Here is a 17,533-nt window from a genome sequence, read left to right as displayed (position 1 = left end):
AGTTACCGTGATATTATCATTATACAAGTATTCTTAGCTGAGCCATTTAAACCAACCGAGGGGAGCGCGAGGTTGACCCAGGGCTCCAAGTTAGTCTTAACACAATGGTTTAAAGGGATCCCTCTGTCGCGAGGGCGAGAGCCAGTCATTCACAACAGAAGGAAGGCCGGCCATTCACTTCGCACGGCCGTTCTGATTCTTCTCTCGCTCACACGTCTACCCTCTCATCTCGGGGACACACATATCCACAGCCCGCTTCATTTGTTTATTCATATCATTATGGAATTCCCATGAAATACTCTTTTATTCACTCCCTTCTCATTATTATCACTGAGACTGTGGGCACGATCACTTCTCAATCATCTCATCGTAAGTTCCTATTCGGCCCTTCCACTACGCCTCATACCGCGTATCTTCTTCCCTTGGGCCTATGGCTCTCATGGCTCCTCGTCCATACCACATAACTACACTTATATTTAAACCTTCTGGCCAAAGATTAGGGACTCATGCCCCTGGGTCTTACCCCGGCTATAGATAAAAAAATACACTCCAAACCATTATGGCCCATTAATCAAAAATCACGGGAGACTTGCACATGGTCCCTCACACCTATCTAGATCACACAGTATGTACCTCTCCCGGTCGGGATTTTCTTCATTCTTGATGTACATGCACGGATTATATCTGTAAGCTAGGCATGCATTATCTGACTGACCCATGAGTTTCCCTGGCATATCCGACAACCACGTGGGACAGTGACTACCAACATTTCGACATATTTCCCTGCTTGCCAGCACTATGTTTCCAACCGCCCCTACGGGAAACTCAAATATTCTCCTAACCTTGTTCCCATATTTGCTAGGACATTCTACATTAAAAATATAACCCTCACGATAAGCTAACCATTAAGAAAGAAATATGAGTCGTCCGGGAATTCAGCTCCCTTAAATTTTACTTCAACATTATAAAATCAATAAAATTTCCATATAGGACATGCATTAACTTACAACATTTTGATATTTACAAAAGAACGCTAATCCTATCCCCGGGTTATGTCATGCTTAGAAATTAAATTTGGACATCACTCATCTGTTTGGTGGCCGTTGTTTCTTCCGCCACGGGAGACCCATGGTGAAGTTCTTAGTACTCCATGACCACTCGGTAGGTGGCGGGCGTGCAGTCCTTCATCCCTGGTCCATACAAGTCCGACATCATGGGGAACTCGTCACAGCTGAAATCTTACAGTAATCCAAGTGGGTAACACTTTTACACTCGTCACACGTCCTCTATTTCAGAGTTTACACCCGCGTTCACAGTAAGAATCGGGTGGCTCACGAGATTCGAGCCCCTGATTCAAAGTAACACGTTGGGTGATACCAAATTATGAATTTGACTGACTCATTAAAGCCGGCACTGTCTCAGCCGAATTCCAATACTTGTTTGCAAATTATGCTCGCGGGTTTTTACTAGTTTGACACGCAGCACAGGAACAATACCTAGGCTCGTTTGGCCTCCCGTTCACTTCACAAAGCGTGCTGGACACAATGGCGCTTTCAATACACGGTCAAGGGTTTCTGACTTAAACTGGGGCACCGCGGGATATAGTGTCCTCCTCACCGACCCGTAAAAGAACAACAACTGTCTCTACAATGGCCTGCCCGGCTTATATTATCTTACCCGCCGGAAGCTCGGGGGCGTCAACGTTCACGGTTCATTAAGCACAAGAGCTCCTTTCGTACCAAGAATTGACGATATTTGAATAGTGCATCTTGTAGCCCTCTGTCTCCTCTTTCATTTGAGCCTGGCGTGCTGGACCGACGATCAGCAGTTTTTATGTAATTTGCTTCCCGCCTTTGATTAATTCATAGCGTCCTCTGGGGGGTGGAGCTATCTCCTAAGCGCGATTCTTGGCGTGGGTGACGCCGCTGTATCCACATGTGTTAGCGATATGTTACATCTTGACAGCTGGTGACCTCATTTCTTCCCCTGCATAAGTTATTACATATTTTTAGTCTGGAGAACGCAGAAAATTCCGCTCTATTCAATGGTGTGTCTCGCATAATTTTCCTATGTCTGGATTAAAATATCATTCTATTGTTTACGCGCCAAAATCCGACGTTGGCACCCGTGACACGTGCATAAAAAACCGGAAGTTCCTTATGTTCGTTTGGAACTCGGGGAGGCTAGGCTCCACCTCGGGGCGTATCTGACTATTCCAGCATCGCGTCCCCTTCTATCTCTCTCTGCACGTTGAGAGCGTATTTCCGCGAGGGCTTGGCTGTTGCTTTGTCTTTCCATTGTTCGCAGGCGCTCTTTTCGCGGGTTCCGTTCTGGCCGGACGCCGCTCGATCCCCTTCGCCCATACTGCTACCTATGACGCGACCTTTAGGAGTAATTTTAATGGAGTATAGAGGCCCATATCATTCCCATGGAGCTGTACAGGACACTGTACGGTTTCAATATGTGAAAACATAACTATAACGAGGAAGTGGAAGTGTCCACTTCATGTATCTATTACTGTCTAATCCTAAAATTTTAAAATGCAAAACATCCCTGAAACTGAAATAGACTTTCAACCTATTAGGCCATGTTATGTATTTGTAGAACATGTTGAAGAAATGTTAATTACAGAACAAATATTGCCAACCGAACACCAGTGAGATCCAAACCCACAACCTCCCGATTTTGCGTCAGTTGCTCTACCAAATGAGCTATGGTGGCCTAGGGCATCATTGTTCTATTGGAAAGGATCTAAGCTACAGTTCTGGCACTACAGCCATCACACTGTAGAGTGCATGCTAGTCACCCATTGTACATGTACGTAACATGGTCATGAAAATTCAACATTCATCCCTGAAATTAATAAGTGGAGGTGTAAAAAAAAAAAACCACTAGTTCTTTCACTGCAGATGTACAAAGGTCACTTACCAATCATATATAAATATTATAAAAGTTCCCCGTCAGTGTCCCTGCAAGTTAATCTCGAGAATATCCAAAGGGATTTTGATGTGGTTTTCGTAAATATGTATTGTGGTTGTTATTTTTCTAGTACATATTACATGAGATCATGAACTGTTTGCTTTAAAACTCTGCGATTCTCCCCTGTAAAACCCCTTAATACAGTAGAACCTCATTAATCCAGACCCAATTTGTCCAGACTTCGCTAATCCGGACAGCCATTTAGTAACAATACACAAATGCAATTACAGTACAAAGCCGACTTACAAGCGCAATGTTGTAAACTATGCAGTTTGTGCAGCAGCTAGTGGCGGGTTGTTGACCTTCCCAAAGCCACTCTGCTGTTCAGTGTACGTATGTGACAACCTTATCTCACACTGCCTCCCATCAACCTCTATCAGTCAGTCACCTGATTCACTTCATATGATTGATCGCATTCAATATAAACTAAACACTGCAAAATAGTGTTTGAATATTGATAATAGAGTAACAAACGAGCAGTGCAGTGGGATGTGTATCAGAGTCATTTCCCGGTGCCGACGAAGCTGGTGAGCCATTCAGGAAAAAATTGAATGACATTATAAAAGCCTTCACAACTGTACAATTATGACGAGATAGGGCTATATTGGAGACCGTTACCAGACAGTCCCCAAGCATCTAAGGCTGAAAAAGATTCACCAGGAAAGAAGCACAGTAAAGGATAGAGTTCTTGCATTGCTGTGTAGTAATGCTGATGGAAGTCACATGTCGAAGTCTGTGATTGTAGGCAAAAGTTATTTAAAAAACAACACATGCAATAAAAAATATCATGAGCATGTTTCCAGTTTACTACTACATCTCAAAAAGTTCATGGTTCACTTCAGATATTATATTGGATTAGTTTTACCAAAAAGCAGTGCCAGAAACCAGAAGTTATCAAACAGAAGTTTTGAAAATTCCCGACGAAAAAGTGAAGGCCCTGGTTTTACTGGACAATTGCCCAGCACAACCACAAGTTGAACAGCTGATTAGTGATTATAAAAAGATCAGGTGCATGTTCTTGCCAGCAAACACAACCTCTCTGATCAAGCCTACGGATCAAGGCGTCATCTACACAGCCAAGCATCTGTTTAAAAAAATAAAAAAATTTTAAAAAATGGAATTTTGGAAGTCAAGGAACCGGCTGCAGGGGAAAAAGATAGTGGGCAAAAGACGTTACAGAATCTCAAAGATTACAATTTCAGATCCATGATTTTCAATTTCGCATCTGCTGTCAATGATATAAAACCATCAATTTTGATTAACCCGTGGAAGAAACTTTTAACCACTCAGGCCAGCTCGACGTACGTCACATCCGCGGGACTCTACTCAATTCAGCCGGTGCGACATACCACAAATGGCCGGCCTGGGAAGCGCCATCTTTCCCACCGCATAGCTCCTTGAATGATGTAAACAAGAGGTCAGAAAACATAGTAAATAAATCATAAAACAGAAGAACATAAAGCGAAGCTAGCATGTAATAAAAAAATAAAAAAAAGCTTCAACACTGAGATCCTAGTAACTTTGACTGCCAGCTAGTTTCAGAAGTTTCGAGATATCACCGAACATATAGACGAGTTAACTCGTATCCCAGCCGCAACGCTCGACCGGCCAAACACGAGTAAACTAGTCTCCTGTCCGCACAATGTATTAACAGAAGAGGAAATCGTTGAAAGTGTGATCTATGCAGAAAGCTCTGACAAGGATGAATATGACCAGGATAAAGCAGGTTCTATTATTAACTCTGAGCCAAAACTTAGTGAACTGAAGACAATCTAAACATTGTCATTAAATACATTGAAGACAACAATGATGAAAACATATCTGCATACTACGAACATCTGAGGCACCTGTGTTAGTTAATTATTAAAGAAATTAATGTCAATCGATGACAACAAAAGATCAGCAGTTTCGTCAAACCAGTAAGCATGTTAAGAGTGGTTAATGAAGGTGTGCCTTGAGTGCCATGTTCTACTTCTGTACTGCACTAGTTACTCTGTATTTTGTAGGGCCTAATACTGTATTGCATTAAATCTTTTATACTAAATAAGCTTTGTATTTCTTAAATTTAAAATACTGTACTGTAATCATTCCTTTTACTAAATAGAGTGTTTTAATATGTAACTTGGCTCATTTCACAAGTTATTTTGTTTAATACGGACTTTCATTAATTCGAACAACCTAGAGCCTCAATTAGTCCGGATTAATGGGGTTCTACTGTACTTCCTTTTTTCAATTTTGAACTTTCAATTCCTAAACTATTACTGATGTCACTAGCGGCTACAGATACCAACAAAGAAAAGGAAAACATTGAACTTAAAGAAATATCATTATCACAGTTATAATTCTTCAAACTTTTACTAATGCTGCAATGAAGGATAAAACATATCTAAACGAGGGTAGATTGTTATAGTGGTCTTTGCAGGTTTGATTGTATTACTTATCTTACAATTTAGCTACTCACCTATTGAGGTAGGCGCACACACCGTTGAGCACTTTGGAACTGAACTGATACTCCTCCCACTGCTTTGTATAGAACTGCAGCACGTCCTCATCCATCAGATCTATACCATCCTAAAGAGCATCAGAAAATAAAATGGGTTAAAAACAAGATTGGATAGAAATAGTTCTGAAGATTAAATTAGAAAGGAAATATAATTTCAATCAATGGCTTTCAAACTGTGGTCCGCAAATCCCCAGGGATACCCAAATTAATATTTTGATTAAAGAAATTCCTTCTTTCAGAAGGATTTCTTTTTTTTGTAATATTGAAATGATGATGGAAATGCATTACTTAAAAAAAATTTTCAACTGTTGTTAGTACAACTTACAAATTTGTTTGATTTTTTTCTGCAGCCTTCCCAAGATATTAAACAGCGTACGACCATAAGTTTAAACACATTAATCATAAACATTGATTAGTTTTGTCTTTAATAGTTAGTTGTTGGCTTATTCTTCATAATAATATTGATTACAGATAAACATGGTGACAACGATAAGCTGTTGGGAAATGCATCTTTCAGCTCAGTTTCATCTCTAGATGTTCCAGTAAAAAGTAAATTAAAGAGATATTGTAATACAGTAGAACCTCAATAATTCGAAATTGGTTAATTCAAAATCTTGCCTAATTCGAAGAAGCTCTCGTTCCCAAAGCGTGAGGTACGGTTTTGCATGTTATTTAAATTAATTCAAAATACGTATAATTCGTAATTCAAAGAACAATGTCTGTCCCATTACCAAAATTCAGACTTTTAATTCAAACCTGCCTTTACATTTTACAAAAATAGTACTTTACAAAGTAATTTAAATTCAAAATTTCTCCGCGTCATGAACGAACACATCTTCCAGAACATGCATGGGTAGCTTTTCACACTTTCACTAAAATCGGTGTGTCTACCGTGCGCTTCATATGTGCTAAGTTCGAGTGAAATTGTAATTATTTTGTATTCAGTGTTTTAAGGAATGCCACAATATCACACAGCAGGCAGTGTGCGGAGAAACAGAACCCGCAAATTCGTATGCACCGAAGAATATTGTCATTGCCGAAGAAGCTGCATTTTTTAAATTTGTTCAATGCCAAGCCCAAATGGACTTATGGTTATAAAGGAGAGAAGTGCCAGCCGGGAAATTGTACAAGGGTAGGGGTCACTGTACTGTGTTGCAATGCACATGGAAGCGAGTGACTTCCTTCCCTCGCCATATGAAAGTTTGATAAGCCACGATGTTTTAAGGGCGTCTGGCACTTCCCGTGCAAGTACAAGGCATCTAATAATGCAAATGGTACAGTAATCCAAGAGATAAAGCATTTGCACAGGAGAGCCAGCATAATTCATCCTCATCTTTGAAAAAAAAAAAAAATCTTTCGTTGCGTGAGTGTGTTTGCCAGTGTTTTATCCAATGTTTTTGAATAATGTAAATGCACCGTGTTGGATACATTTCAGAAATAGTGTTCTCCATGGCATTTGAAAGGTTTAAACTGAGAGTCAAGGTGTTTGCATACATTAATGGGTCTTAGAATACTTTGTGATGCGGCAAGAGTTGGTATTTCTAAATTATGAGACAAGGAGGCCACGGACAAGTGCCATGGAGGGAAATCGTACAAGGATAGTCACTGTACTGCGTTGTAATGCAAACAGAAGTGAGAGACTTTCTCCCCTCGACATAGGAAAGTTCGATAAGCCACGATGTTTTAAGGGCATTGGGTACTTTTCGTGCAAGTACAATGCATACATCCAATGAATAAAGCACTTGCACAGGGGAGCTAGCTTAGATTTCTCCTTGTCTTTGAATCATTTTTTCTTTCTTGTTAAATTTCACTGCGTGAGGTTATGTTTGCCAGTGAGTTATCCAAGTGCATTATTTAAATACTGTAAATGCACCTTGTTGGATGGATACATTTTGGATTTTTTTTTTTTTTTTTTTTAATTTTCCATGGCATTGGAAAGATTTAAACTGTGAATCAAGGTTAATTGCATGCAGTAACAGGTCTTAGAATACTTCGTGACGCCGCAAGGGTTGGCATTTCTGAATTATGATTTGGCGGTTAATTCGAAATCACGTAATTTGAAGTCCGATTTTTGCGTCCCAACGACTTCGAATTAACAAGGTTTTACTGTAAAAATCTGCAATAAGGATTACTGCTTTCAACAACCAACAACAGCAACTTCAATGTCTTCTATATTTTGATACTCTCTTGAATGAATTAATTAATCCTGCTAAACTTCATAGGCATCTTGAAAAAAGATACCCAGATCATTCTGTAGGTCAAAAGACAAGTTTTTAAATGAAAACAAGAGAAATTCACAAATAAGAAATATGATCAAAAACACTGCATCAGGAAAATATAGCTATTCTAGGAATAAGAGGACAAGAGAAAAGGTAAAGGAGATGTGAGACTTGGAGATGGATACAGGCTGTTCTATAGCAGAAGATCTGAGCCTAAAAATGGAGTAGCAATGATACTGAAAAAAGAAATACAGTTAAATGTGCAAACTGTAAAAAATGTCAATAGCAGGATGATGGAACAAGGATGCAGGTTGAAATTGGTACGAAGGATATCTCTAAAGTGAATGTTCCTCAAACAAAGAATAATAACAGACACTGCAGGACTTCTTTGAAGAGCTGGAAAGCCATGTAGAAGATTAACATATAACAACAAAGGGAGATTTGAATGCACACATGGGGAGAGGGAGACAATGGAAAGAGGAAATCATAGGAAGTTGCAGATATGGAAATGAAAATCAAGAAGTACTGACTGATTTTTGTAGGAGGAAACAGCTCAGAGTTACGAAGAAAATTACCAGGTATAGAAGAACTATGATCAGACTATATAACAGTGGGAAATATGATCAATATGACAGACATTACAGCCATGCTGGAAGAAGCCTTCAGTGGGGATAATAGGGCAGTGAGAGCTCAAGGTTGGTATATAAGAGGTTGGTCACAAAGGGGTTTCTGCATCCAGAAGGCTTCAGCTACACTCAGGTTATAATGTCACAGAGAGACCCGCTGCCAGTCTCTCTAAGAGTTTGTGCAGTAACATGTGAGTTTCTTTAATATGAGCAAGTTAGTTGTAGTCTTGCTTTTACAGTTTCATGGTGCTTTCTACACATTAGCGACTAGCCCTGTGGTGAACAGATGCTTTCTTATTCAGTATTATTCAGAGTTTGACATGACTTAAGTCTCAAGCTGCATATGAACATACCTGGTATTAGGTGTACGGTTGCCGTGTGAAATAACAGGCAGGACGAAACCTAGGAAAGATTCCTCCAAAAGTGGCACCAAATACTTCACGTTTCCCAAACAATGAGCTAAGAAAGCAGTGGTGGATTCATAGATGTATGTGTGGTGGAAAGTGATATGCAGATTTGTGCCAGGAGTGTTCAGAACATTTTTCAGACAGAGATTCTGAACGGGATCTAAAGGACGAATTATCAGGGCTTCCTACCAAACGTATGCTTAACAAAGATACTCTTCCCTATATAAATTTTGATGCCTTTGCTGGCGGAACCTGGTGTTTACAGTGCACTATGTCTTCTAGGATAGGCTAGAGCAAGTTTGTTACTTTCATAGACCTGTCTCAGTCTTAATTGTTGGCTTTGACAATATGAAAGTGACTGAGATGTGAACAATGCTAGCAATGCCATTCCTTATGCAGCCAGTCCCCGCTATGAATGGTGTGAAAATGTTGCACATAGGATCAGTTGATGCATGCATTTCAGAGCGGCTTGGCAGATTGATATGTAATAGCAACTTCTGGCTCGGTGAGGAAAGCAACAGGAAACTAACGCACTCCTCATTTTCCTAGTACGCCTCTTCAGTGAAGCCAACGCCATATATGACAGCTGATGGCGGAGCTTTTGAGGATCCAACCAGCCTTAGGGCTGAGGACTGAACATACATACATATAAATTTGGATGTTTTGCATAGCATAGAGCAAGTCTCACATAACAGAGTAAGAAGGAAGGAAAAGAGGGACAATAAAACAATGGTTGACAAAGTGTTAAAAGATTTGGAATATCTGTAAAAGCATCAGTGAAGCACGGTCGTCCACCATCATCGTCGTCATTGTCGTGATACATATGAAAGACTGACTGGGACACCAAATTCAATTTACCGTAACAAAAACAGCAACACCAAGGACTGTGCAGTGTGTTCCACCACGAAAATCAAAGGTCACTATTGTAAGACTGTATATTTCGTGCTACCTGTGGAACGGAACCAGAACTACATGCCAGTATTTGCTTTTAACTGTAATACAGAAAGGTTGACTGCAAGGCCAAGGACTAAAGCAATATGTATGAGAGACACCCCAAAAGCAATATCACAAAGAATATTAAAGCTACTAATTAATTCTGAAACTGAATAATGCAACTGTGTAAACCTTCCTAAATTGTGCACTTTTTAAACATAACCAACTGAATAAATATTCCCTAATTAAATACAACCACTACAAGTTAATGAGTAGGTACATATGAAATAGTATCTCAGCATAAACCATACAGCTTTTAAAAACGGCAAAATTCTGCCGTATATACTGAAACAGGTGATGGAGGCACTTTTGTGTATGTGGGGCTATGCCCTTTCTCCATTCACCATCCCTAAATTGTAACTACAATTAGTGGAAAATAAATAATAATAATAATAATCCGTTTACACCTGCAATTGCCCATGATCGAACTGGAGAATGCACGGTCTGTTTCATAAGTTTAAATTGTGCGCGTTGTAGTCTGTGATGCAACGCATCCTGATAGCAAGCTCAGCTGCAGCTTGCTAAAGCACGACCTCGACATCAGGGAACACGTGGCCTGCACGTCAGAAGGAATGATCTAGAAGCTTTTTTTCTATATCCGCTTTCTGATGAGGTAACAGCAAATGGACAACGAGATCGTGCAGCTGGCAATAACAAATGGCTCGTACTCAAATTTCAAGTCGATAGCTTCAATATTTGAGGTAATATTAAGATATTAAAATATCGGGTGATATCCGTGACATTCACGTCTAGGGTCAAGATCTTGTATAAAAGGCGAGCCTGGAAACACAACGAGACACACAGCGATCGACAGCAGAGACCGGTCAAGGTCTGCTGCGTGACGTAGTGTTGGCGAGTGTGATTTAACTTGGTGCGTGGAGTGCCAAATTCCGAACGTCTACAACTTCGAACTTTGTATCAGCGAGGCACGGCCTAGGTGAGAACTTTTGACTGTGACAGCAGGATAACTTTATACTCTAACATTTTTCGTCCACTCTTATTTAGGACTCTTAAACTTACGTGCCTATTATTTCACGTAAGGGGACCAAGACTGTGAACCGAGTAATAATATTTTAAGATGGGCTAGATAGACAGTAGACTGTTTTATATTTATATAGATATTGACCAATACAACAATCCCGAGCACAACCTAAATGAAATCAATGAGAAGAAAAATGTATTATGGGAAACCTTTGTCCCACTCATCTGTCAGCAATTTATTAAAAACGAGTTTCACTACCGACATTCTAGAACAAGACTCGCCCTTTCTTCAACATCCCCCTCCTGTGATTCACCTCATCCCTCCCCCTTCGCCCGTCCCTCTCCTCTTCCCCACCCAACCGCGTCAGCACAGACACACAGTAAGCCACACACAAACTTGGTTGTCAATGTGATTTGAGACTGACAAGGTCGTTTCCACTCGAGGCGACAACTTTTTTACAAGTAAGTCGATTGAGTTTTCTTTTTGCACAATATTTTGACTTGTTTTTCATCCACTCATAGTTCTTTTTTTTATTACAGATGTTACACACTTTTTAATCCATGTAATTGACGGTCTCACTACACTGCCCAGCACAGTGTTTCATTTTAACAGTCAGCAAGTTTTATTTGTCAATCAAGAATGACCTATCAGACGAGAGGACCTTGTACCTCAACATGTTTTTTAATTCATTAATCATGATCATTGTCATTTCACTTCATCAAGATTTTTAATTTGTTTTGTGTTATGTAATAATTGCTCTGCTACTGAAGATGGCCTTGAGAATAGGCTGAAACACGTGTAGACTTTGTTCCATCTAACAGATGATTTGATTTGTATTGATAAGGAGGATTTTAAATTAATTTTTATTTGTAAAGTGATAACCATCAATATGGAATGAGATTTATAACTTGTAATAGTAGACTGTTTCATAAAATTAGGTGCTCATTATTTCATGTGAGGGAACATAGACTGTGTAATTGAATATTACGACACTATCATGTGTGAGATAGAATGTGCAGACTCTGCTTAGACTTCACGAACTGTATCCAAACTTACAGTCGGGAACACAGTGCATTCAGCATATCGAATTTGTGTAGTTGGACAGTTATGGTTCGATCGCATTATTAAGCGGAACCGACGGTGCTACAACACTTCACGTGCCGTGTGCAATTTTATGCCACATGCTTAACAACCCGTACCATCGTGTGAACTTTCGCCGATGGAGACGTGGTAGCTTCGGGGGACATGTGGTGATGGGGTTTCCTGGTCGTTGCTGAATACGTGGTACTACGGGCCTGTGAGGACGCAGGCAGACGGAACCAGCAACTTCAAGATCCAGAATTACTTAAAGGTGATATGCATTTGTGTTGGTTAAAGAGCAGTCAGTTCAAACTTGATGAACTCTAACTTATAATTTAACTTTCAAGTTCAAAGGTAACTTTCAGTTTCTCAAAGTGACTTTCAATTTCTCAAATAACTTTCAATTTTACATGCAAAGCCAGTGTAGTATTAAGTCTTACCAGAAATACTCCAAAGCTCAAACAAACTTGCTAACGAGTGGAAAAACTTTGAAGAACATTTATAGAATGCAAGTGAGAGCCATTTCGTTAGATATTTTTCCAGTGAATTAGAACTTTATTTTCACAATACGTCAAAATAATTATTTCAAAAGTGAACTCTGGTTAATTTGCGATAATTTCGAATTAGGCATTCAATTAAGAACTTCAAGAGTGAACTTTATTTATTTCCATACGAAGTCAAACTGATTAATTATTTCAAGAAGGAACTTGGTTTATTTAGTTATTTATTTCATTTCGAATTGAACATTTGCTGAAACTTCAAGAATGAACTTTGACCCAAACTTTATGTGCTTTTAAATATAAAATTTTAATGGTATGCTAGTTCAATTTGACAAGGATTCAATGACATCACAGGGAATTTATTTACATTTGCTAATATTAATAAAAGTAAGTGTGGCCTACTATGCAATATTTATTCAAATGCAATTCCCTCTCTGTACATTCTCCTGAGCTAAGACTGCACACGCCTTGCGTACTTCTTGTACCGGAATGTACAACCACTCCATTCATTCAAATGAAGCGCCTTGAAGAATGTCATCTACAACTAAAACGCGCAACAACTAATACAAGAAGTTAGGACTTTTCTCTACAGATGTCACTACTAAAAACTTTTGTTATGCCCTCTGGTGTGAAGAGTAACCATTAAAATTCTAAGATAATATCTTATTTTAAGGTTTCCTAAACTGAAATAATTTTTTGTTTTTGGTATGTTAAAGTTTACAACTCTTCTCCCACCAACTTCAAATGTTGACCAATACAAAATTTTGTATATTTATTTTTTAGCCAATAAGCTCCGTCTTGTACCTATTTAAATTACCCAATGAAAATTGGGGGTGTGTCGGGCCTTAGCCCAGAGTTTTCTGGAACCTTCCCCTCGAGTATATCAGCTCGCACATTTTCTGAGCCAGGTTGTCTTACTGATCATTCCAGTCGACAGAGTGTGTGTTAATAAAGGAGGCAGGGGTGCCTCGTTCATCGTCGAGACGTCCATCAGCTCAAGGTAATGGCAGTCCTGGTTTAACTACGTGATAGTCTTTGAAAGCTAGCTCGACGTGGTTTCCAATCTTTACTAATGTAACTTCAATTTTCTAAAATCTAAAACAGGATATTTTCTAAAATCAAAAGAACTTACTCGAAATCAAGGTATAGAGAGTGTGATACCCTCTCGTGTTCCCTATCAACTTGATTTTGAGGTGACTATGATTTTGGAACCTTTTCCAGTTTGTAATCCTTGTAATTTAATTATTCTCTCCATCTAGTCACCCCAGTAGCATAGGCTTAGCCTCTGACTTCTGCGCCATAAACCCAAATAGGATTTTAAACTTTCATTTCTATTTTCAAGGAGCGCAAGTGTTCGCCTCCTCACCATTTCGATGTATGGGCAGTAACTTAACCTGTTGTTTTTCACAAAGGCCCAGTAGAACGGGTACTCAATACCCCTGTTTCATTTCTTTTATGTAAAGATGTAGACTGTTGAGCACATTCGAGGATTCTTTTCTTGTAGATACAGTACGTGAACGGATCACAAAGAATCACGTATTATGTCGTGTGGAAGTTCTGCAGGCATAGTGTGTATGCAGAACAAGAGATAGCTCTGTGATAGCTGGTAGTAGCGCAGCGAGGGCTGTGAAATCAGTCAATTGGTGAGTGTCATGCGAGATGGAAGTAACCCGCGTTGAGCAGTGCGCTTACATCAAAATAGCCGTTCTCCAAGGGAATGCGATGGTATGTCACAGTGAATTAGTGGAAGCTCTTGGGAATAATGCCCTACCACACCGTACAGTAGCACGGTGGGTAGGAAGGTTTCAGCAAGGACGTGTCAACCAGTGATGAGCAACGTTCGAGACGACCTGTCAGTGTGTGGACCAACGTGGCACGTGCCATCATCGAGCAGCTCCTGGATGAAGACATACGATGGATGCTACTGGAGTCAGAGAGGGCAAGTGGCATCGAGAAACGCACCGTCCACAGGATACTGCGTAATGAGCTGCAACTGCGCAAAATCGCATCGCGGTGGGTACCGCATGCACTGACGCAAGTTCAAAGGTGGGTGCGCTATGCAATATGCTCCAACCACCTTGCACGCTGGCAACAGAACGGGCGATCAATTCTTGTCACGAATAATCAGCATCGATGAATTTTGGGCCGGGGCATACGAACCAGAACTGAAACGTCAGTCTGCGGAGTGGCGACATGCTGGATCACCAAGGAGGCAGAAGGTCCATCAGAATCCTTCCCCAGTCAAATTGATGGTGATCGTTGTGTATGATGTCAGGGGGTCATTGTTTGCCACTTTGTTCCACATGGCGGAACAGCGACCGCACAGTACTACAGCGACTTCCTGGTGCGACAGGTACGACGTGGCGTTCGGGAGAAACGTCCGGATCTTGTGGACAGTGCAATAATCCTGCACGACAATGCAAAACCACATTAAGCAGAGTGTGTAGGGCAGCAACTGCAACGTTGGGGATGGGAAGAATTGGAGCACCCACCGTACTCTCCCGACATTTTGCCCTGTGACTTTGATCTCATTCGAAAGATTAAGGAATCACTACATGGTAGGTGGTTTGCAACACGAGAGGACATTGCTAATGCTGTGTGCCAACACGTGACTCGATTCACACATGGTGCGGCAAATGCTGAGGCAGATGATATTCAGTGCCTCCCACATCGTTGGCAGCGTGTGATGTCAGTAGCACGGGACTTCTTAGAGGGTCTTTAGGCCCAGGTTTGTCATGTCAAATTTATGTGTACTGTGTTGTCATTCTTCTGCACCGGAAAGGCCATATTGCCCTGTATACTACTGTAATAAATTTTTTTTTTGCGGGGTTTTACGTCGCACCGACACAGACAGGTCTTATGGCGACGATAGGATAGGAAAGGCCTAGGAGTTGGAAGGAAGCGGCCGTGGCCTTAATTAAGGTACAACCCCAGCATTTGCCTGGTGTGAAAATGGGAAACCACGGAAAACCATCTTCAGGGCTGCCGATAGTGGGATTCGAACCTACTATCTCCCGGATGCAAGCTCACAGCCGCGCGCCTCTATGCGCACGGCCAACTCGCCCGGTTGTAATAAATTAGTGTGTTATGATATTTCAGTGCTATTCATTGTCCACATATGTAGTTAACACCTTGTCCTTTCGTCTGTAGATGTCACATTTTCCAACCGGACTGATATCTGCAAGAAAAGAAACAATTGCCATGACTTTTGCCCCAACCCTCGTATATAAATAAAATTGTAATGACCGTGTGTCTGTACAATGCCTTTTTTTTTTTTTTGGCGTTTCAGGTGTAATAATGATCCTGCATATATTTTAGCTTTCGTTTCCTGAAAGTCCTCATTTTTATCCCCTCCGTAAAATCAAGATGGCAGCACAACCTGCCAGACGAGCCAGAAAGTTGAAATTTGGCAAAATTATAGGATTTAGCTTGTAACCGACGGAAGAATTCCAAGATGTATAAATTTTTCACTTTTTAACCCCGGAAAATATTGAAATATGGAGGCAATTTAAACGACGCTGCAGACCTTCGTTTCAGTGTATTTCGTGGCTAAATGGTAAGTCGTATCACAAAACGGATGGAACAATGTCAGTTCAATTTGGTGTGATCAACTTTGGTCCTATGGCGTTTAGTCGTATCTCTATCGCTTATGTGTTAGATTCGGACTATTTGTCGATTGTACGTAAAATATGCAGGTTTTGCATATATAATTCATAGTTTGATACACTTATAGGAAATACAGAATCATCAAATTGGGCACGAACATTGGCCCTGCCAACAGCCATATGTGAGCCAAATTCTATGTCTCTATCACGTAATTATCCGAAACGTAAAGCAGTGTGTGAAAACCTTACCCAAATTTCTCTCTCTTCAATGTTCTAACTCAATCTAACCCATAAAGAGAGGAGATACAAGAAAATGTCATAGGATCAACCATTTAGACCACTAAAAGAGGCATTTTATGGTGCAATCCGTTTGTCTATATACATTACCATTTCTTTTTCTTCGTTTTACCTCATGACTGAGGCATCGTGACTATCATAATATTCAGCCATCTAGCCGATGAACCATACTCCGCCATTCTTCCCTATCTAAAGCTTTCAATATGGTTGCTCTGAGAGAACTCTGTAGGGAGCCGTTCACCATGTCAATCCATCATGTTGGTTCTCGTCCTCGTTGTCTAGTTTCCTGAACTTTGCCCTCAACAATCAACTTTTGAAGACTACTATCTCGGCGCATTATATGTCCAAAGTAACGTACGATCCGCTGGGAGACCTTACACGATAGACAAACTTTTATCTGAAGTTGGTTCAGGATTGGTGTGTTCATGCAATGAGCTGTACGAGGAATCCTCAATATCTTCCTCAGCACCACATTTCAAAGCTTTCTATCCGTTCATGATCACGTTTGAGGATGGTCCAGGTCTCTGCGCCATACAAGAAGACTGAGAAGACTAGAGATTGAACAAGCTTCTTTTTTGTATTGATGGTGAAGTTATTATCTTACCAGATCTTCTGCGGATGGATCATTGTTACCTTTGCTATTTCAATTCTTCTCTTTATTTCATCTTTGGAACCACCAGAATTGGATATTAAGGAGCCTAGATATACATACTGATGTACAACTTCACAACCTCCAATCTGTTTGATATGTGGACTGATGTTCTTACGATCAATAATCATGACTTTGGTTTTCTGTCAATTTAGGCGTAATCCAATTTCAAGATTTGCTTCCTCCACTCTCTTCATCAACTCTGTCAACTCCTCTTCAGATGATTCTATCAAGGTGGTGTCATCAGCAAAATGTTGATCTTCCATCCCCCCAATGGAAAATCCTTTGTCCCAGTCATCTAATGCAGTTCTCACTGCACATTCACCATAGAGATTGAAAAGTAACGGTGAGAGGATACATCCCTGACGGACTCCAGCCCTCGTACGAAACTGTTGTGACTGTTTGTTTTGAGTCTTCACAGTGGATGTATTTTCCTTATACAAGGACTTGAGGAGATCAATCAAATAGAGTGGCAAACCCATGTCATTTAAAATTTTTCAAAGATATGAATGTGAAATGGCGTATGGCTTTTAGTGCAGGGATACCCCAGGACGGGTTCGGCTCGCCAATTGCAGGTCTTTCTATCTGACGGCCGTAGGCGACCTGCGTGTCGTGATGATAAAATGACGAAGACAACACATACACCCAGCCCCCGTACCATTGGACTTAACCAATTAAGTTTAAAATCCCAGA

At 40.4% G+C, this 17,533-nt stretch overlaps 1 protein-coding gene across 3 annotated transcripts in view; it reads right to left on the bottom strand.

Moving 5' to 3' along the window:
• The window catches only part of Cul1 (cullin 1), a 294,055-nt gene that overhangs the window by 215,060 nt on the left and 61,462 nt on the right, over positions 1-17,533 (bottom strand). For all 3 annotated transcript variants that reach the window (XM_067147140.2, XM_067147139.2, XM_067147138.2), the window contains one exon: positions 5,441-5,550. In XM_067147140.2, coding sequence (XP_067003241.1) covers positions 5,441-5,550 — 110 coding nt within the window. The remainder of the gene's footprint in view (positions 1-5,440; positions 5,551-17,533) is intronic.

The sequence above is a fragment of the Anabrus simplex genome, chromosome 5, assembly GCF_040414725.1.
Source record: "Anabrus simplex isolate iqAnaSimp1 chromosome 5, ASM4041472v1, whole genome shotgun sequence".
Lineage (NCBI taxonomy): Eukaryota > Metazoa > Arthropoda > Insecta > Orthoptera > Tettigoniidae > Anabrus > Anabrus simplex.
The sequence above is the reverse complement of the archived record's forward strand: the minus strand, read 5'-3'. Positions and strand labels throughout refer to the sequence as shown.